The following is a 22,541-nucleotide window of genomic DNA, read 5'->3' as shown; positions in this document are numbered from 1 at the left end:
CATATTAGTTTAATAAGTGAAATAATTTTTTTATGATTATAATAATGAAAATAACTACTCAAGATAATAACAGTAGTCACACAAGTTTAACCCAATAATACAACCAATTAATTCGACCTGTCCAATATATTCATTGAACTAGAACATAAGTGTTGCTCTATAAATATATATATATATATATAAAGGAACACTAAGTCACAGTAGTCCTCTTCACATACATGCATTTATTGTGAAACAAAATCATTACAGAAAAACAATGTGAACGAATTCATAATAATAATTTAAAGAATGATAAAAAATGTAGAATACACTTATATGATATTGTGGTGTATTCTTCTAAGATCTTGAACGGAGAATTGTGGGCTGTAAATATGATATTTGATATTACAATATTGTTTCTGAGCAAGTCGTGTTGATAATGTGTTATGAAATAATCTAAACGAAACAATAAGATAGAACAATAAGAACAAAAGATATAAGAACAAGGGGGAGAGAATTGTATTATTATCTCAATCTGAGTTGTGTAAAATGCTTTCTCTTAACACCATACTTATAAGCCTAAGGAGTAGATATCATATAGAATTCTAACTCTAATTGATATTAAAATCCTAATAACAAAGTATATCAAAACCCTATTTTATAGATAGAGAGAGAAAAATAGAGATAGATATCCGCATAAATAAATAATCATAACATAAAATATATTTATTTAAGATTTGTACATATGTTACATAAAAATATTTTATTAATTTATCTATTATTATTTGTTAAATAAATTTTGATAAATAAACTTTTTATATAAATGTTGAGTACCAAAAATTCAATGTTTTCACCTTTATTTTATATTCCAAATACATTCAAATTATATATTAACAATTTTTTATGAGACCTATCTTCAATGTTGAAAAATAATTTTCTTATAAATTCGTATTTGATTTTTGGGGAAAATGTAAATTATTGTTATATTTTTTCTGCACTATGTGATAAATAGATCATTATTTATTTATTTATCATTTTAAAATTATTTTTCAAAAAAATCAAATAAATGAATTTCCAAATACCTCCTCAAAAACATTTTTAAAAATTATTGGAAAATTTTCATTACCTGGTGTGAAATTACTTTTAAGAGCATTAGAAAATTTACCTTATTTCTAGAAGTTTGACAGCTTAAGTTTACTTTTCATGTAAAGATTTAATTTCTTTTTTGTTTAAATGAGCTGTCCCAATTGATAACTTAATTCCACAAGTTTTGTTATAAAATTGAAAGAAGTTTGGATTTCTTATTTTTTTTTCAAGCTTCCGTAATATTTTCCAATTTTTTAGGTAAATTGGCAATTTATTATTATTAAAGAGATTATCATTATTATTATTATTATTATTATTATTATTATTATATTTAAAATAGTATGAGGTGATTATAAGATAGTAGTTGTTCATAATATTTCTTAACCATTGATAGCACATACATTTAGTACAAGCAACTGTCCGAATCCAAGGCCTCTAAGAATAACTACACTCACCTTTGACCATTGAAGTTGCTTGATGAGTTCTTATTATTATTTAAAATGATACGAGTATAATCACAATGATTAACGTTATAAGGAATATACATCTAAACTATAATGAGTCTAAAATACAACAAGTTAATTTAAGGTTAAAAAGAGGGTAAAAGTCGATTATAATTGAAAATTTTGTCAAGAACATAACTTTTTATAGTAGATTGGATAATATTTTAAGTTGAAATTGAAATTTTAATGTTTTTCATAACAATTCATGTATGATATGTAACTATTCTGGTTGCTACCTAAAAAGTTAATATAAAAATATTTTAGATTATAATTGGAATTATTATCAGTGTAACTTTTTAGAATATACAAATAATTTTTTAGATTAAAACATATCATAATATAATAATTTTTATTATGACCGAAATTAATATCAATTATTTAATTTTTAAAATCAAACAAAATAATATCTGTAGTTAAAATTCCTCGTAAATCATCTTTAAATTAGATTATTATAGTTGTAAAAAGTTTTCCAGATTGGTAAAAAGCCTGCACAATTGACCATATCTGGAGTGTTCCTCTGTCTATACAACAATGTTAAGGTGCACCCCAAGTCAATTTCGTGTGCACATCAGACACGTGATTTGCATCGATCCGGCAGCGGTCAAAGTGGAGTTAACACGTGCACATCTCAAATTCACATCAAGTATTAATACGCAGATTCATCATTTTTATCAAAGAAAACAGACATCACACCGATGCTACAAATGAACATTCTTCCCCATATCATTTCTTCCAAACTAGCACTGTTATAAAAAGAAAAAGAAAAAAAACACGCAAATCCTGCAAGAAAATCCATGCACGATCCGACCGACAGATCAATTTTCAACCCGCCGTACGTACCGCTGACTAAATGAAACTGCTCTAGAAACACTAGGCCTATAAAACAATCAAAGAAAGGATCTTTTCTCAGCAACTCCGTATCTGTTCAGATCATTACACAGGAAAAGGAACAAAAAATGGTGAGGCAATTGTCGAGAATGAGAGCTTCTTACAAACGAATCAGAGAGCAAGCAAGGCTTAATATTCGTAAAGGGTATGTCCCGGTTATGGTTGGGAGGGATGATGAGAAGGATGGTGCTAAGTTCTTGATCCACCTCGATGTGTTCAGAAATGAGTACTTCGTTGGGTTTCTTGAGATGGTTGCTCTGGAGGTTGGCTATCAGAGCTCCGGCGTCCTTAGAATCCCATGCCGGACGGAATGTTTCATGGATATACTGAACCAGATCTCAAGGATGAACACCTAGTTTCTTTTGTTTATGTTCTTGGATTATCTTTACTAAACTTCTTCTTGTTGCTATTATTCTTATTTTACGCTGAGTTTGTAGTTCAGGCATTAATAAAACGAAGATTTGAGTCTCTCTCGTTCAACTTTTTGTTTGATCCTCCTTAGAAAAACCTAGACAGAGCATTTTCCATTTAGTTGATTGGGCATTGTCATACATGACAAGTTATATTATATTTGAATTATTTTAGGGTAAAGTACACAAATGGTACTCTGACTATAGAATACGACTTTATTAAGTCCCTCGACTAATAAAAGTTACAAAATAATCCTTTGACAGTAGAGTGTTGCTTTGTTGAGTCCTTCAACTATTAAAAGTTACTAAACGGTCACCCGACTACTCATATGTTCCAAACTCGTCTTTTTTCTTTAAAAAAGTTGACGACATTCTGAGTTGAATATTAACCTGTTGACTGTGATGTGATAAAATATGATCTCAGTATCTCAAACGACTATCATATCCTAGTCATCATGTAAACATTCAACTTAGACGCCTAGTATTTTTTAACGAAAAAGGACAAATTTGGAATGCAATGAATAATCGGGTGACTATTTTGTAACTTTTAATAGTTGAGGGATTTAATAACAGCCCCAATTCCAGGTTAGCAGTTTCGGGTTTACCCGAGAGGCAAGTGGATCCTGCAGAAATTATAATTTAATTCGTTGGGCTTAATTAGGTTGGTTTTGGGCCCAATTAGCCATTAAAAGTAGATCTTTACATAGTAGGAAAATGAAGAGGAACCAATAGTGTAATTATCCCATTTTCAAAAAGATGAATGCTTTTATTTCTTTATCTTCTCATTCTCTTCATTTCTCCTCTTACACTTTTCCCCCTTCTTCCTCTTTAAGCCATAACAAAGAAAAATAAGGGTTTTATCATACAAGTCATGGTTGAGGATAATTTCTATCTAAAAGAGCTCTATTTCAGGATTCAATCAGCAAGGTAGTGTATTTCTAATCCTTTGGAGTATTAAGTTTCCATAAATTTCAAGAAATTAGTAAGATTTGAGTAGTTGAGCATTTTAGGGTTCAAACTTGATTAATGCCTTAAATCACGTTTTAGTTGTTAAGGAAGTGGTTTTATGACACCTAAGTACCTTAAATAACTTACTAGAACTTCATAATCAATTTAGAAGCCAACCCAAGTCATTTAGGGTAATTTTGGGTGATTGTTCGAGCCTAAAATATTAGTTTTATGGTTCAAGTATCGATATTGGTTAAATTGGGGCTAAAATTAGGGTTTTCAGAGGGAAGTATTAATACTGCCACGGTGAGTATCGATATTGTCCCTGAAGTATCGATACTCAGGGTAGAAGTATAAATATCGAGGCCCTAATTTTGCAGCAGAATGCATTTTTGGTACCGATACTCATAGGGTTATCGATACTTGACCCTAAGGCATCGATACTACCCACCTCAGATGATCAGATTTGACCCAGTTAAGGTCCGTATATAATACCCTAATCTAATCCGACTCAAAGATTTGTGGATTATGATGTCACACTAAATCACTGAAATGGTTAACCCTAATTTTTTTTAAAAAAAATTAGTAATTATCAAAACCAATCACTCATCATTGTAACAAAATTTAAATCAGAGTTTACAAAGTATGGGAGTCCCCCAAAATACATACAATACAACCATAAGATTTAAATCAAAATAGAACCAGAGTTATGACTTGAATAACACAAGGTCCATATAGAATACATGTCCACTAAAATAGACTCAAGACATACTCTGATAATCGTCCGGTCTTGAATGTACTGATGCGATAGGCTCCTCAACGATCCCTTACTAACCTGCGTATACAAACACATTCCATAAGCTGAGCTCACAAGCTCAGTGCCACAAGAATAACTATGCAATACTACATGCATTCATTATATGAACATGCAAAAGTACATATCAAACATGAGGTAGGCCAAGTAGTGTGGTCAGAGGAATTTACGTGCATCTTGGACAACACACTAGCCTACCTAGAACGTGATAGCTTCGGGGTAAAAACCAAAATTTACGTGCGTAGAAACTTATGGCTCACATCTCGTACCTAGTCGAGCATAGGGCACGATTTTAAAATTTATGTGCATTGGAATTCGTACGGGTACAACCCAAAATTTACGTGCATCAGATGCGTACCAAACAGAAAATATACGGATATTCACAAACAAAGGATGATAGTCATAAAGCTAGAATAACTCGGGTGTCCGAACCATTTCCTTAGTGTCACACAAGCCAAATCTTATGACATCCTAACTTGTTTGTATTCTAGGTGAGAAATTAGTGATCTTAATTATTTTCACTTATATTGGATACTTACAACTTATACAAACTCAAAACACCCAAGTCTGAACACCCAAACCGATTGAATAAAATTACCCAAAAATAATTGTAGGTATCGATACTCATGTGAGTATCGATACCAAAATCAAATTCGATATTTTGAAAAATACTTGGGTATCGATACTCCTATATCGATACTCTACCCTGGGTATCGGTACTCACCTAAGTATCGATACCAAATTTGGCTTTGATGTTTTCAAAATAACTTTGGTAACTATACTGACCCTCTGAGTATCGAGACTAGGCCCTGAGTATCGATACTCCTATAGGAAGTATCGATACATCCCTTGCAAAATTGCCTGCTTTAGGCCTTACACGAAGAATAATATCAGTATTGTTCTTCCAGTACCGATATCGATGAACTAGAATGATCTGTTTTGTGCACGAAAACATACTCAAATCTTACCCATGCATTCCCGTAAGACTAACAAAGCTTATTAATGTCTTATTTGAGGTCTTAGAGGTAAAAAAGAACTATATTATATATATATAACACACAAATACGAATCTTGCCATGAAATCACTCAAACATACTTGCATGAACAAAACATATCATATATGCACATTTAATGAACTACATGTGGTATGGACAAGTTAGAATCGTGTTACCTTGAAGCTAGGTGACTGAAAACGTTCTCAAATCACTCTAGGACCAACTTCTCCTCGCCTCTAGACTTTGAGCTCTCCCCTTGCTCTTGTACTAATCAAACCATGGAAAATGATTTATTGACTCATGGGAATACTTGGAATGAGGTTATAAATGTTCCTAAAACTTAAAACTCTCCAAAAAATGGATTGAACCATAAGTTTCCATAAAACACTCTAAAACCCACCTTTGAACTCAAATCACCCCAGGGCCAACTTCTCATTGCCTCTAGCCTTTGAGCTCTCCCCTTGCTTTTGCACTAACCAAACCATGGAAAATGAGTTTTTAACTAATAGAAATACTTGGAATGAGGTTAGAAACATTCCTACAACTTAAAAGTCTCCCAAAAATGAATTGAACCATACGGTTCCATAAACCCCTCTAAAACCCACCTTTGGAAAAACTAAGCCAAACCATGCAAATGGGGCTTAAATGAAAGCTTAAGAGGTAAGGATTGTAGTTCTTACCTTAGAATTCTCAAAATAGGCCTAGGATTCTTAATGCTTGAACCTTTGTTTGATTCCTTGGAGATGAAAGAATATGAAAGGGTGAGGAAGAAGAGACAAACAAATGGGTGAAAAAGATGTGAAAATGTGCCAGACGTGAGATCATTTTTCATAAATGGTTATCAGCTCTTATTCAAATAGATTGGTTAATTACCCACCTAGTCCCTCCTTATTTGATCCATATTTAAACACACCCATTTTAAGGCTTATAGGGCTCAACTATGTCCCAAGTCATAACTATTTGGGGCTAAAACTTAACATACTAAGAGAAATTTATCCTAAACCCCAATCAAATAAACCTAAAACTCTTAACTCATATTTTGAGGCGTTACACCGTATGAGCTTGGGGTGGTCTGTAAGGATAAAGCTTAGTATGTGAAGGGCAAAAAATGGCTAAAAGGGTCTAGAGACACTCGTAAGAGTAAATTACAACCAGTGTAACCGTATCAGGCGTAATGCGTCCAATTAACTTCAGTATGCACGTAATCGATATTCATGGATAAAGGATCAGTGTATAGGGTGTACCACCTAGTGGTTTGACCAAGAAATCAATTTATGAGATAACAGTGTCGAAATGACCGAAAATGTTACAAGCACAATTATGTCTTTAATTCGAGGATAAATTGAGGGAAATCATATTAATAGCAAATGGAGTATCACTACCCAGAATTGAACCTGATTCAGATATTAGGCCAACCAGAACCTCATCCAGTAGCCAGTAAACTCGGTAATCGTATTGAAGTTTCGAAACGCATATAGACTTTCCTAGAGTCAGAAAATGAATAAAGTTCCCTTAAGTGCCGAATAGCCAGATCAGTACAGATTATCAGTAATAACATATAACTAACCCTCGCATAGTGTGCTAGATGAGATAACGAGCAAGATAGTAGCCATCATAAAGTAAACGATATTAGTAATAACAGATTTATCAGTAATAACTTAGAACAACTAGAAAATAGAAAGTGTAACAGTAACAACTAGGATGTCATAAAAATAGCCTTTGTGTGACACTCGGGAAAAACCAGGACACCCGAGTTACTTTAGTAGTAGGATGATTTTCTTGTTTGTCAGTATGTCCAGTATATACCAGTCAGTGCTAAGGCACTTCTTTTACCAGTTGGGAGCAAATACCCCAAGACTGGACGGAGTAAGTTGTCGGGTGCATATTTTCGTTGTAGATTTTGAATTTTATTCTAGTTACCCAATGGTATACCGACAAGCTAGAGAAGTACGTGAGCTCCGAGATGCAGATCCCGTAGTTGCACCATGATACTTGTCACCGCTTTATGTTTGTGGTTGTATATCATACATTAGTATTTGGTAGGATAGAGGGGTGTGTGAGCCCCAAGATATAGATCCCTCAACCATACCATGATGCCTACATTAGCTAGTGTATGATTCACAATAGAGTTAGTATTGCATTCAAATAATGCACAGTATAATTAATATTGCATTCAGATAAAGCACAATATAATTAATATTGCATTCAGATAAAGCACAATAGAGTCAGTATAACATTCAGATAATGCATAGTAAATCTAGTAACATATTTAGATAATGTGTATCAGATTCAGACATTAGGGTTATAGACCCCTACTTCAAAGTATAACAACTAAGCCCTAAGTAGGTAGCACTTGATCTAAATCATGCATGTATCTACTGCTTAGTACCATGTCTTCAAAATACTTGTGTTTATGAATTTTTATGCTGCTTTAGATTAGTGGTTATATTGTTGGGCTTTTTAAGCTCAACCTTTAAATGTTTCTCGTTGGCATGTTACTAGGATGAACAGTTCGTGGAGCACCGTCGCAGCAGAACTTCTAGTATCTCCTTTAGAGTATTGTATTGTAGTTTAGTGGTCATATGTATTCATTGAACCTTACACATGTATTCAGTATTTAAACTCAAAATATGTATTATTTTTGTTTAAATTATGTGTCGCAAAGCTCTAGTTTTTTAAAATGATTTTATCAAAGTATTTATGTTTTATCTATCATATCATTCAACATGCTTGAAAATAAATTAACATGTTTTGAAAATCAAGGGTTTCCTCAGTAGCCCAACATGACACTTTAGGCCCAATCGGGTCTAGGGTGTTATATTTAGTTGTATCAAAGCACCAGCTTAAGTTGGTTCTAGGACCCAGTGGTCAGTATTAGTAAGGTGTTAGTGAATACATACCTCTAGATACTGAAAGTACTTGTATAAGTTTGGAATCTTGATGGTATTTCATTCCTTAACATATGTTGTAGAAATTACGACGACAGATAGTTTCGAACACAATTTAGAGAATCAGATAGAGATGTGAGTCTCTCACCCCATTAAAGTCAGTAAAGGATTTCTACCAAGGGTAACAATTGTGAAGTCCACGTTAGGAACGGATGTTGCATGGGCGACCTTTTTAAGAGGTATAACTTCCACTTTCAGAGAGATAGAAGACTTTATTCTTAGAGAACAAACAATTTACTCAACCACTCATGTCACATTAGTGCCAACAGAATCCCGAGTAGAAAGGCTAAGGACGTATTAGACAGTGGACTTATTAGGTTTAAGCAGCGATGATCTGATTTTAATCAAGAAGTGGGTAACAGAGACCATCGTAATTTTAAGAAAGCTTCGCCCTATCCAGAGGGTGAGCATGATTGCATCACCGCTTTACTCAGAGTGATATTATCGATTGGTAAAAGACTGTAGGAATAGTCCTACAGTCGAAGGTACCCTCATGGAATAAGTTCCCAATCGAGTTAAGAGCAAGTATATAATTAAGGTGCTTATGGACGATTTGAGATTTTAGTTCTCTCATCTAGTTTAGGGGATCGCTCAATGTTTGAATAGGAGTAAGAGACTTTCCTTAAGTAAGTAATTAGCTCCAGAGTTTTTGTGACCGATTCTTGAGGTACAAGAGGTTCCTTGGGAGATCCAATTTGATATCAGTATACAGTTAGCAGCAGATCCACTTAGGGTGTTTCAGTACAAAGCATGAAGATGAGTTCGTTGGGTAAGTCATGCACCCTGAGTTATAAGGACTTGTGTATCAGTAGGTCTATCTCAGTCAGTGGTAAAAATGACCCAACGTCCGAGTGAATAGAGAAGAATGACATCAGTTCAGTCATTTCAGACAATTCAGAGGTGTGTTGTAGGGTCTCATAGGAGATTGTCAACTCCACAATCAGTGGTGAGCTTTAGAAGCTTAGAATAGTTTTGGGTTATCTAAAGTGCAAGCATTATTGTAAAAATCAGAGGGAAATGTGCTTTAAACTCATAAGGAAATGTTATGGATGTGAATCCTTAATGATTATGGTAAAGGATTGTCTTAGTTCGAGTATCAGTGCTTTAGCTTGATTGAGGGGAGCGATCCTCATAGCTTAGTATGGTTGAGAACCTTGTTTGGGAGGTGTTAGTTCTATGTTCAGATTAAATCAGACTCGATAGACAACCTAAAGATAGTAAGCACAAGTATTGCTTGACCTCAGAATTTTGGGATACAAAGTCAGTAGAATGGATAGTTGTTCTTTGTTGAGTTCTAGATCAACTCTAAAAAAATATTTAGTCACAAAATCTTTAACCCTTATGTGTTCCTTAGGGGAGTATCGTTGCTTATGGTTTCGTCAGTTACGAGACTACAATGAGTTTCTTTATATCATTAGTAGAGAGTTCGTTCTATCAACCTACAGGGAATCAGTAATCCCATGTTTAGTCTTGGAGGTAGAGGTCTCCATGAGAGTGTTAAGAGTACTCAGGTTACTCTTGTCGGTATAGCAATCACCCTGTTGTCAAAAATCTCATAATACGTCTCAATAAATGCCATTATACTTCAATTTCTAACTGGGTGCAGATTCCCCAAGTACTCACAATGAGTAAGTTAACAGGTGTATATTTCGTAGTTGTAGTGACCGATAGTGAATGTAGACGCTCTAACTGGGTGCAGATTCCCCAAGTACTCACAATGAGTAAGTTAACAGGTGTATATTTCGTAGTTGTAGTGACCGATAGTGAATGTAAGACGCAGAGTATCACAATCCTTAGTCTGAGTGCGGTTGCGAAAGATCTCCGCTTTGTGAGGTGTGCTCTCCGGGAAAGTTAGATGTTGCTAGTTTCGCTAGGCAAATGGTCGATTTCTAGTTGTCATCTCTTTAGATGCTCGACCAGGCGAGTAGAATGCATGTAAGTCGTAAGGTTATAAGAAACAGTCAGGTACTATAGATAAATGTTAAATTAGAGTTCCGCAACAGAAACATAGAGATTTACGTTGGTCGAGAATTATCAATATGTATTCAATAGTCGGCATTGAGACAGTTTTGGCAAGTGCTACAAGATCTTAAGGTATGACACGACGAGATGCATATGTTCAACAAGTAAAATAATTTATCGGATTACGTAGAGATTTAACTCGATTGAGTAAGATTATTTAAAGAAGAATTCAGTGATATCAATGATTTTTTAGTAGCATAATCCTTGTGGAACGCTTCGAGCGTACAATATTAGATATCCATAATGTGATTTCCCTAGTTTCATGCTTCTCGAAGGTTTTCGCTTAAAGCTCAGCATTAATATCACACTCAGAAAATCATTGACCAATTTTATGAGTTCCAAACAACATGTCAGATTGCGAGATCTTCTTTCTTCGAGGATTAGATTGGATAAGAGCCTCAGTGCTTGATCAAATGGTAAGTTGCTTCAATCCAAGTAAATTTCAATGACGAAATTTCTTTTAAAGAAGGGAAAGTTGTAACACCCTAAATTTTGGGCTAGAAATTTCGGTTTTACACGATAGGGAAATGGATCTTGTAGAAATTATAAGTCAATTCGTTAGGCTTAATTGGTTTGGTTTTAGGCCCAATTAGCCATAAATATGGGATGTTTGCATAGTAGGAAAATGAAGATGGACCAACAGTGTAACTAGCCCATTTTAAAAAAGAGATGAATTTTTTATTTCTTCATCTTTGCATTATCTTCATTTCTCCTATTAGTCTTTTCCCTCTTCTTGCTTTTCAAGCCATAACAAGGAAAAATAGGGGTTTTATCATACAAGTTATGGTGGAGGATGATTTCTAGCTAAAGGATCTTTATTTCAGGATTTAATCAGCAAGGTATTGTATTTCTAATCCTTTGGAGTATTAAGTTTCCATAAATTTCAAGAAATTTCTAAGATTTGAGTAGTTGAACATTTTAGGGTTCAAACTTGATTCATACCTTAAATCACATTTTCTTTGTTAAGGAAGTGTTTTTATAACACTTAAGGACCCTAAATAACTTACTAGAACTTCAAAATCAGTTTAGAAGCCAACCCAAGTCATTTAAGATGATTTTGGGTGATTTTTCAAGCATAAAATATAAATTTCAAGGTTTGAGTATCAATAATGGGATGAACAATATCGATACTCTATACTACAGCTAGAGTATCGATACTACCTACTTCAGATGATCAAATTCAACCTAATTAAGGTCTGTATGAGCTTGGGATGGTCCGTAAGGATAAAGCCTAGTCCGTGTGGGACGAAAATGGACAAAAGGGCCTAAAGAAACTCGTAAGAGTGGGTTATAACTAGTGTAATCGTAGCAGGCGTAATGTGACCAAGTATCTTCAATTTACACGAAATCGATATTCATGGATAGAGGAGGGTGTACCGCTAGGGGTACGACCAAGAAATCAGTTTATGAGACATCAGTGTCGAATACCGCTAGAATGATTAAGAATGTGGGAGACACATTTATTCATTTAATTCGAGGACGAATTGAAGGAAAACGTATTAATAACGAATAAAGTATAGCTACCCAGAATGAACTCAAGTCAGATATCGAGACAACCAAAACCTGAGCCAGTCGTGAAGTTTCGAAGCGTGTAGAGACTTCCCTAGAGTCAAAAAATGACTAAAATACCCTTAAGTAGTGAATAACCAGATAAGTACAGATTATCAATAATAACATACTAACTAACCCTCACATAGCGTGCTAGATGAGAGAACGAGTGAGAGAACGAGCGAGATAGCATCCAGTAAAAAGTAAACGAGATCAATAATGACAAATTTATCAGTAATAACTCATAATAATTAGAAAACAGAAACAATAACAGTAACAACTAGGATGTCATAAAACTAGCCTTTGTGTGACACTCGAGAAACAACCAGGACACCTGAGTTATTTTAGCAGTAAGATGATTTTCTTGTTTGTCAGTATGTTTATGTATATACTAGTCAGTGCCAAGGCACTTCTTTTGACAGTTGGGCACAAATGCCCCAAGACTCGACAGAGTAAGTTGGTGGGTGTATGTTTTCGATGCAGATTTTGGATCTCATCTTGGTGTACTAGAGCGTATATTGGCAGGCTAGAGGGGTGCATGAGCTCCAAGATGCAAATCCCTCAGTCGTACCATGATGTCTGCCATAAATTTATATTTGTGGTTGTGTATCATACATTAGTATATGGTAGGAGAGAGGGGTGTGTGATCCCCGTGATGCAAATCCTTTAGTCGCACCATGATGCCTACCTTAGATAGTATATGAGTCACAGCAGAGTCAGTATTGCATTCAGATAATGCACAGTAGAATTAGTATTGTATTCATATAAAGCACAACAGGGTTAGTATGGCATTCAAATAATGTACATTAGAGCCAGTAATGCATTTAGATAATGTGTAGCAGATTCAGACGTTAAGGTTAGAGACCCCTACTGCAGAGATAGAACAACTAAGCCTTAAGTAGGTAGTACTTGATCTAAATCATGTATGTACCTACTGCTTACTACCATTTCTTTAGCATACTTGTGTTTATAATTTCTTATGTTGCTCTGTATTAGCGATTATACTGTTGGACTTTGTAAGTTTAGCCTTCCAATGTTTTTCGTTGGCATGTTACTAGCATAAGCAGTTCGTGGAGCACCGTCGCAGCAGGACTTCCAGCATCTCCTTCAGAGTATTGTACTATAGCTTTGTGGACATATGTATTCATTGAACCATACTAATGTATTCATTTATTTAAACTCAGAGTCTTTATTATTTTGGTTTAAAATTATGTGTCACGAAGCTCTGGTTTTGTAAAATGATTTTATCATAATATTTATGTTTTATCTATGATATCATTCAGCATGTTTGAAAAGAAATTAACAGGTTTTGAAAATCAGGGGTTGCCTTGGAAGGCCCAATCGTGTCTAGGGTGTTACAAATTAAATAAAATAATATTCCATAGTTGGAGGACCATTTTATAGCTTTTCATAGTCGAGTGACTTAATAAAGTAGTACCAATAGTTGAAGGACTATTTATGTACTTTACCCATTATTTTATTATTTAAAGTTTATGATTTCAGGTTGATTTGAGTTTCAAATTTAAAGAATGAGTATTTTAAAGTAAAATTTCATACTAGTTAAATGGATTATAATATTAATCGTCAAAGATGTAATAAACTCATCATATATAAAATTATGTCAAGAAGAATTTAATTTGAATAAAATATATTCTAAAATATCAAATAAATATTAATTATTTGACTATTATAATTTAAAATTTATAGAATACCAATAAAATTGAACAATTTTTACTATTATGACTTTAGTCTCCATAACATAAACATTGTTTAGGATGTTTGGACTTGTCTTTAATATCCATATGGTGAATCTTGATTGGTGTGAGATGACCTTTTATATATCTATACAATAAAAGATCTGGTAGTGTAATCACCAATTTTTTGGCAAATAAACCCAATTATATACATGTACCAAGTCCAAAATTATAACAACGGTCCATTTACATGTTAAACCCAAAACACATCATAAACCCATTAATCCACAAACTTAACTAGCCCATCATCACAAACCAGACCCATTTACAGTCCATATATTTAAAGAACCAACATAAGTTCGGGTCCATGTCCATCCCTAAATAGAAGACCTTGTAGTGTAATCACCAATTTTTTTGACAATTATATACACAAAACCAAGTCCAAAATTATTAAAACAGTCTATTTACACAATTAACCCATAAACCCAACTAGCCCATAATTACAAATCAGACCCCAGCTCATATGATTTAAAGACCCAACTAGTTAACCCAACAGAAGTCGAAGCCCAACATGTCCGACCTAAATAAACTTAGTTTTGTGCTAATCCTAGCGCCATCGGGAGTTGAGAGATTGTCGGAGCGGTGGCCATCTAACCTAGATAATCGAAAAACTTAATAAAATAATACTCTATTGTTAGAGGATCATTCGTGTAATTTATTTATTATTTTTATTAATTTAAATTTTATAATTTAATGTTAAGTTTAAAATTTAAATAATGATTATTTTAAAGTAACTTTTCATACTAATTAAATGGATATTAGTATTAATCGTCAAAGATATAATGAACTCATTATATATAAAATTATATTAAGAAGAATTTTATTTGAATAAAATATATACTAAAATACCAAATAAAAATTAATTATTTGACTATTATAATTTAAGATTTAGACAATACCGAAGCTGGTTAACCCATTTACAACCCATATGATTTAAAGATCCAACTGGTTAACCCAACAGAAGCTGAAGCCCAATTGATTTTACCTAAATAAATCTAGGGTTTCATGTAATCCTAGCGTCGTCAATCTAGGCTAAATTGACCCATTAGGGCAACCTAGAATTTATTTAGCCCATTAGGTCACTCAAACAATTAATTTGGGATCTACGATAATTTTTTTAATGGCCCGTCAGAATTAAAAAATATTTTTTATGGACTCATCACGCCGGTTAAAATATAATTTTTTTTGTAATTTTTTAAAAGAAAAATAAAATAATAATAATATTTTATTCTAAAATTTGAGTAATGTTGGTAGTATCGATACTACCTTGTGAGTATCGATAATTCCACTACCTTTGGTATCGGTATGAAATTTGAGCAATGTTGGTAGTATCGATACTACCTTGTGAGTATCAAAACTTTCGATACATTTGGTATCGTTACCATATGAACAGTATCGATACCACGTGTACAAAAACATATTTTGTGCTTAATTCCAAGTAAAATGAACTTTAAACTAATTTTGAAAACATTGAACAAATTCAATTCAAGTCCAAAAACATTATGCCTTAATTGTTATATCAAAATAAAGTTTAATATGTTGTAACACTTATTTTAGCGTCATTGCACGATATTTTTGGAAGATATGGACAATGTTTTCTATTATAACCTTCACCTCTGCAGTGGCCACAAAGTTTTGGTTGACCTGACTCTCTTTGAGGATCATCCATATCGGTATGAATTCAGCTAGATTCAGGTCGACCCGTAACTTCCTACGCAATCAAGGATTTTGCAACCATTCCTCATAAATTGTGCATGTAGGCCAATATGCTTCATTTGGGAGGTACTTGAAGCCACAAATGTAAATGTTGTGCATGATGTGCAGGCTATAACAGTCATCCACATATAAGTATGGGTCAACATTGATGTGCATACATGCAGCAACAACGTGAGCGCATGGGAACCTAAAATCTTGAAATCGACCACAATCACACCATCTTCTATTCATATTACCAGTGTATGTTGTATAATTACCTCCCTCATGTGGTCAAACTAGAGCTTGGACAACGAAATCAAAATCAAGTTTGGCAAAATTGTGGACAAATATTGATGTCGCATGTGTTTGATTCTTTTTCATTGCCTTCTCTAAATCTGGAGCCCAATTTCTCCCATCGTTGATCAGGGCATCAATTTGTGCACTTTTGTCTGCCCATACTTTACCCAACCTAAAGTAAGTCTCCCTAACAATACTTGTTATCGGGAGATGTCGAGTCCCTTTCAGCACTGAGTTGATACATTCAGCAAGGTTGGTAGTCATATGGTCGTAACGTCGACAATCAGCATCATATGCTTGTGACCATCTCTCCCTTAGTATTTCAGCTGGGAACTCATACACATCATCTCTGTATCTTCTCAAATTTTAAAGCCATGCACGAAAATTTGGTTGGAGTAGCGTACCTAAAAAAAATAACTTAAATGTTACTAAAAAAATTAATGAAACAGAAATAATTAATGACAAATGCTAAGGTATTTATCCATGTTGATAATCTCCTTTTGATCTTTTTTCTTCTTAAACCTCATTATTGGATTCTACGCAATATGACATATACAATATGTAGGATAAGCGTGAGATGGCGTCCATTTATTTTCGGGTATACCAATTGTGCTTAACAACCCAGGCGACCGATCTGAGATCATGCAAACCCCTTCTTGAGTGACAACATGGGAACACAAGTTGGAGAGAAAGAAATTCCAAGTTTCTTCTGATTCATTTTTAACAATGATGAAAGCAATGGGGAAAATATTGTTGTCTCCATTTTGTGCAACAGCTATCATCAAGACGTGTTTGTAGAGCCCATACAGAAAAGTGCCATCGACTTGAATCATTTGTTTGCAAAATCTAAACCCTTCGATAGTTGGCTTAAATGCCCAGAACCAGCCACCAAAAATTCTCTTCCCGGGGATAACGTCTCCCTCAAGCATGACTGCAGGATGAGTATAGTACATAATAATGGTTTCAGGGATGAAAAATTCCATTGCTTGCAGTAGACGTGGTAGCTCATTATATGACTGATCCCAATCACCATATAACAAGGTCATTGCTTTTCGTTTAGCCATCCATGCCTTGTAATAAGTCAGAATATAACCAAATGTATTCCGAATGGATGCCACTAACACAAAAACGGGCATTCTTGGATTTTTCCACCAACAACTTCACATAAGAGCATATGACATCTGAATCTAAATGTTTGTGGTCTTGTGTCAAGGAGGTCATTGTACATGCGTGCTCTGCATTGAACCTTATGACTTCCCACAACATCTTTTATTTTAGGTATGATACTTATACCCTCCATTTACAGCCAACATCATGGTGTATACACCTTACAAAATAAGTTTTTTGATCCGACTCCGCGACATACAATTGAAGATTTGATACAATACTCATTGATTTCTAGTTGTGCCTCTTTTTTGTTTCAAACTGAGACCCAATAGCCAACTCAGATGAAAGCTCGTCTGAAAAACCCCAATGGGCAGCACATAACTCTGGCATATCAAATATTTCAGGATTTCGCATAGCATCATAGTTAATTCCATGCATTGCAACTGCATGATGATACCAAGACAAATCCTAATGATTGAATTTAGGTTCAAGGTTTGTCCTTGCCTAAACATTTGGAGCATTATACAATCCTTTACATCGTGAAACAACTACCTCTCATACATCCACCTCAACATCCAAACCTTGTCCCTCTGGAGCAGCCTCAACAATATCAGACTAATCAACTAATGTTGTGTCGTCATCGTCTACTAACAGAACAATGTCTTCATCATCCTCACTAAATTCAGCAAGGCTTTCACCGAACCGTCCAACAAGGTTCTCATCATCATAAATTCCATGTGGTTGAGAGGGTCCTACTTTTTCTGTTCTTCGAGCTGGTACTGATGACGCCAGAATATCAGTTGCATTTGTCGTTTCGACGTACATCTCCACCATATCATTAACTGATAATTGATGAAGTCCAACCATAATAGCAACATCGTCATCATCATCAAGATGAACTTTTCTATAAGTCATTGGATTTGAGAAGATCAGGTGTCGATATCTTAAACATGAAACAAAAGCTCCAACTTTTCTCTCAATTTTTTGCTTTATTTGGCGATGCGATACATCTACAGGGAACATCTTATTGATTAGTCTGTCTGACTTAAACACAACACCAACATCAGTTTGTAGAATTTTGCCATTATAATGGACAACTGTGAAGAATTTGTTGCTCATTGTTTGAAATGTTTTTGGTTAGATAAAAGGAGTTTTTTTTTGCGTAGGAGATTGAAGTTGAAAGTAGTGTCTAAAGTAATAGATCGAAGATGATGTGCACAATTTAAAGGGAATACATATTTTTTCCCGTTAGAACTCGTCACGATGTGGGATAAAATATTATTATTTTTTTATTTTTCCTTTAAAAAGTTACAAAAAAATTATTTTTTAATTGGGACTCATCACGCCGAAGAAATATTTTTTAATTTCGAGTGTATGGCCCACCTGACACGACCCATTAAAAAAATTATATCACATGGAATTATTCAAATTGTCGTAGATACCAAATAAAAAAATTATATCACATGGAATTATTCAAATTGTCGTAGATACCAAATTAATTGTTTGGGTGCCCTAATGGGCTAATTAAATTACACGGTTACCATAATGGGTCAATTTGGCCGTCAATCTATAGTCTTTAGATGAAGGAGCGACCAACAACCTTGATTGCGAGTTGGTTAGGGTTTATAAAGCCCTAGTGGACATTTCTCTCATCGTCAAGCTTCTATCCACGTGCACAGTGGTCTCACGACCTTTATTGAAGCCACAACAGCACCTCAAGCTATCAACCGAACCTTTATTTGTCCTATCAACGTCCACGCAAGCAACAAACACAAAAAAATCAGAAAATATAAACTTTTTTGTTTACATTTGTAACCCCAAAAAATGGGTGTATAAAAACCCAAAAAATGAAATATAGAGAGGTTGGATTGGAAAGAAGAAAAGAAAAATAGAAAAACAATATTATTGAGTCAATCAAGATGATGAAATATCAAAAAAGAGGTGAATTGACAAATAAAAATATTAGTATAAGCTTAAAGGAAAAATGAAAAATTGAACATAAGATTTTATAGTGGTTCAATTTTTTAAACCAAAGTCCACATCCACTACTTTTACTATCCACACTAAGGATTTTCACAAATTAACTAATTTGTATCAACCTTTTAGGACAATGTGTAACCTTACAATTCCCTCAAGAATTATACACTGAATTCTTAAGACACTCTCTTAAAGAGAAAATTACAACTTTTCAAACTTAGAAAAAATTCATAAGGAAATTGCTTGCAAAATTCAAGAACAAATAAGAACATTTGACAAATTAGTAAAAAAAGTGTTCTTTGAAAGCAAAAGAAATATTGAAGAATGTTGACTTTGATTTTGGCTCAATGTGATTGCTTTGGCTTTCTCTTTGATCTCTTATCTTCACATATGACTTGAAATCTTGTTTTTATACCCCATTCATTCAATTTTAGCCATTTGGGTTGTTGTGGGAGTCAATAGAGTTGTTGGGATGAAATTTTCCGTAATAAATGCTACCCAAATGCCTTGAGTATCGGTACTCGTGTTTAGAGTATCGGTACTACCTACAACAAATAAAAAAATCTAGCAGTTGAGAAAGGGGAGTATCGATACTCTAACATGAGTATCGTTACTGGTATCAATACTTGCACAATATCAGTACTAAAATAAGCTACTAGAATTTGTAATTCTCAAAAACATAAAGGGAGTATCGGTACTCAAACTTCATTATCGATACTGGTGTCGATACTTGCACAATATCAGTACCAAAATAGCTTATTGGAATTTTTAAAGCTCCAGTAGTATCAGTACTGCTATGAGCAGTATCTACACCTATGTGTATTTTCAGGCTAATTGTATGGATACTAAATGAACAATATCAATATTGTTCTTGAAGCATGAGTACTACTGGTTAAAATATAGTTTTTGACTCGATTAAATTCCAAAACCCTTTGTAAAAATGGAGTTTTTAACCTTCAAAAGACTTTTCATATCCAAACGATTGAATCAAATATAAACTTGAAAATTAAATATAAAATAATCTTAAAATTTCTTTAGAAATATTAATTTTTGGTATATCAAAATATCAAAGCATGGTTCAACAATCTCTTTTTTTATATATAACAAAATCTTTGAAAAATTTTAAGATTTTTTATGATTTTCTTGAAAATAAATGATCTCTCTTACTCTAATATTTCTCCCCCTTTTGTTAAATCAAAAAGATAAAACAAGATAGAAATGTATATATATAAGCTATGAAGATCAAATTTGCCAAAAAGATTAGTAAACATAAATAATAATCCTTAAGCAATAAACATGGTCATAATTAAAAAATAAGCATGCCACAAATATCCAATACTATAAAATCATAATAATAATCCAAATTAGAGTTGGAAAATTTGACATGGACCCGATTACTCGAACCGAGACTCGAAATACACCTAAACATGATAACCCAAATTTGACCTAAAACCCAAAAAAACCGAATCGAACCGAAACCAACCCGAATTTTAGCCAAACAAAAAGAAACATGATCTGAAAGTAACCCAATCCGAATCGAAACCGACCTGAATTTAACCAAACTGAAAGTAACCTGAACCAAAAGCAACTCGAACCAAAAACAACCCAAATCGAAAGCAACCCAAATTGAAAGCAACCGAACTGAAAATAACTTGAACTGAAATTAACCCGAACTGAAATTAACCCGAATTTAATTTATCCAAACCCAATCTTTTTTACAAAAAAATATATCAATAATTCTATATATACTTGATTTGAATTATACCAAACTCAACCTGAATTGACCTGAAGATCCAAAGTTGACCCAAACTTAAAATAATTGATTAGATATTGACCTGACCCGAAATAAACTAATCTGATATTGATCCGACCCGATACCCAAACCGACCCAACTAAAATTATAACCCTAAATAACCCGACCCAGCTTACTACCAAAACCCAAAATGACCCGATCTGACCCAAATCAGACCCAAATTAAGTCTAAATCGAAATGACATGAACCGAATCCGATCCAAATGACCCGTTTTCCACCTCTAATTCCAAATAACATAAATATCCATAAAAGCATAAATAATCATCCAAATCCATAATAAAAGTATGAAAACATATCCAAGAACATAAAATCATCCAAATATACAATTTCCAAAAAAAAAATCAAAGTACAAAAACCATGAAGAGCATAAGTCTAACAATTCCATCAATAACATAAGTGTAATCAAGTATCCGATGATGGAGGAGATGGAGCGATATCCGAGGGTGAGGAGCAGAAAGACGAGAAGTCACAAGTAAGAGCCTCAATTCTACTTGACATCGTGTCGATCTGATCTGTCAAAGTGTTAAACCAAGCGTGAAAGTTGTGCTTCGAATCCATATACATCGACTGCAAGATACACTATTAGGATGACATCTTCGAGACATGAGACTCTATCACCAATTGTCTATAAGCTATATATGAGACTTAAGTCCCTAAGATAGAAAAGTGAGACTCCGTGGTAGCAAACCACAAGTCTATCATTTCCATAAAAGTTTAGAAGTAAGGAGGAATTGCACTCGCATCTTCACCACCGATTCGAGGAATCGTCAGGAACACGATTCACCAAATCATTGATATCGTACACCACATCGTTGTCTTGAGACTGATATGCACCAGAGGAAAAACTAGATGCTTGCTTCTCTTTTCTTCGCCACTTGTTTTCGAATTGTTCTCATTTCGAATTTTGAAGAGATTTTAGGTCAATTAAAGAGGTCAAGGGAAACATCGATATTATCTTTAATGAACATATGGCTCAAAAGGCAACCATAGACTAATGACTTGACTCGCTTGGAATGAATGTTGTTGATGGTGTTAACAAGCTCAACAAACACTATATGAGAAAATTTATCCTTTGATTATTTTGGAAGCAATGAAGACACCAAATGCTGATATTGCAGAGAGTGAAATATTTATCTACGGATGGTCAAAACCACCAAGAGATGATCGGATGAAGAAAACACTCATGATAGTCAAAGAGACTAGCACTCATTCCGTCTTGAAAGAAAGAAGTGACGAAGTCGCACTCATTATCAATCCCTACTAGTTCTAGACCAAGGTCACTAGCTATGGTCGAAGCATCAATAGTAATGTATTGCCCCATAAGATAGGAGTGAATACTCTTGATATGGGTTCTAGTTTCATTATGGAGATAGACCACATTGAAGTAGTAAACACTAGCCAACTGATGATAGACAACGAGTTTAACTTTAAAGGTGGTGTCTAATATCCAAGCTTTGAGGAGGGGATATATTTGAATTTTAGGGAAATCATGGAGGGAAAGGTAGACACATGTTCACTCCTAAGAGGATACGACTCAAAATCTTGTGAAATACGTTAAAAATATTAGGGTGAACGGGTTCGTTAAAACATGAATTTTGGATAATTAACTTATTTGGGTCTAAATTCAGATTAAGAATAGGATTGAGAGGTGGATTTTGAGGAGGGGCTCGAAGAGATGGATTGGTACGAGAAGTGCGAGGACGTTAAAAGATAAAAATAAGTGAGCTTTATTATGATAATATTATTACATATAATTC

The 22,541-nt window shown here is 34.0% G+C and overlaps 1 protein-coding gene across 1 annotated transcript; it reads left to right on the top strand.

Annotated features, from left to right (window-relative positions):
* The first annotated feature begins 2,524 nt into the window (after positions 1-2,524).
* Positions 2,525-2,812, top strand: LOC120217529 (auxin-responsive protein SAUR71-like). Its single transcript, XM_039214619.1, has one exon. It carries the CDS (start codon positions 2,525-2,527, stop codon positions 2,810-2,812), a length of 288 nt encoding a protein of 95 aa, XP_039070550.1.
* The last annotated feature ends 19,729 nt before the right edge of the window (positions 2,813-22,541 follow it).

Source organism: Hibiscus syriacus, unplaced genomic scaffold (assembly GCF_006381635.1).
Source record: "Hibiscus syriacus cultivar Baekdansim isolate YM2019G1 unplaced genomic scaffold, ASM638163v2 tig00000773_pilon, whole genome shotgun sequence".
Lineage (NCBI taxonomy): Eukaryota > Viridiplantae > Streptophyta > Magnoliopsida > Malvales > Malvaceae > Hibiscus > Hibiscus syriacus.
Note: the sequence above shows the minus strand (reverse complement) of the source record. Positions and strands in the feature narration are given on the sequence as shown.

Bases quoted from the DNA above. Each gene is read 5' to 3' on its own strand.
- LOC120217529 (XM_039214619.1), top strand. From the start codon at position 2,525: ATGGTGAGGCAATTGTCGAGAATGAGAGCTTCTTACAAACGAATCAGA.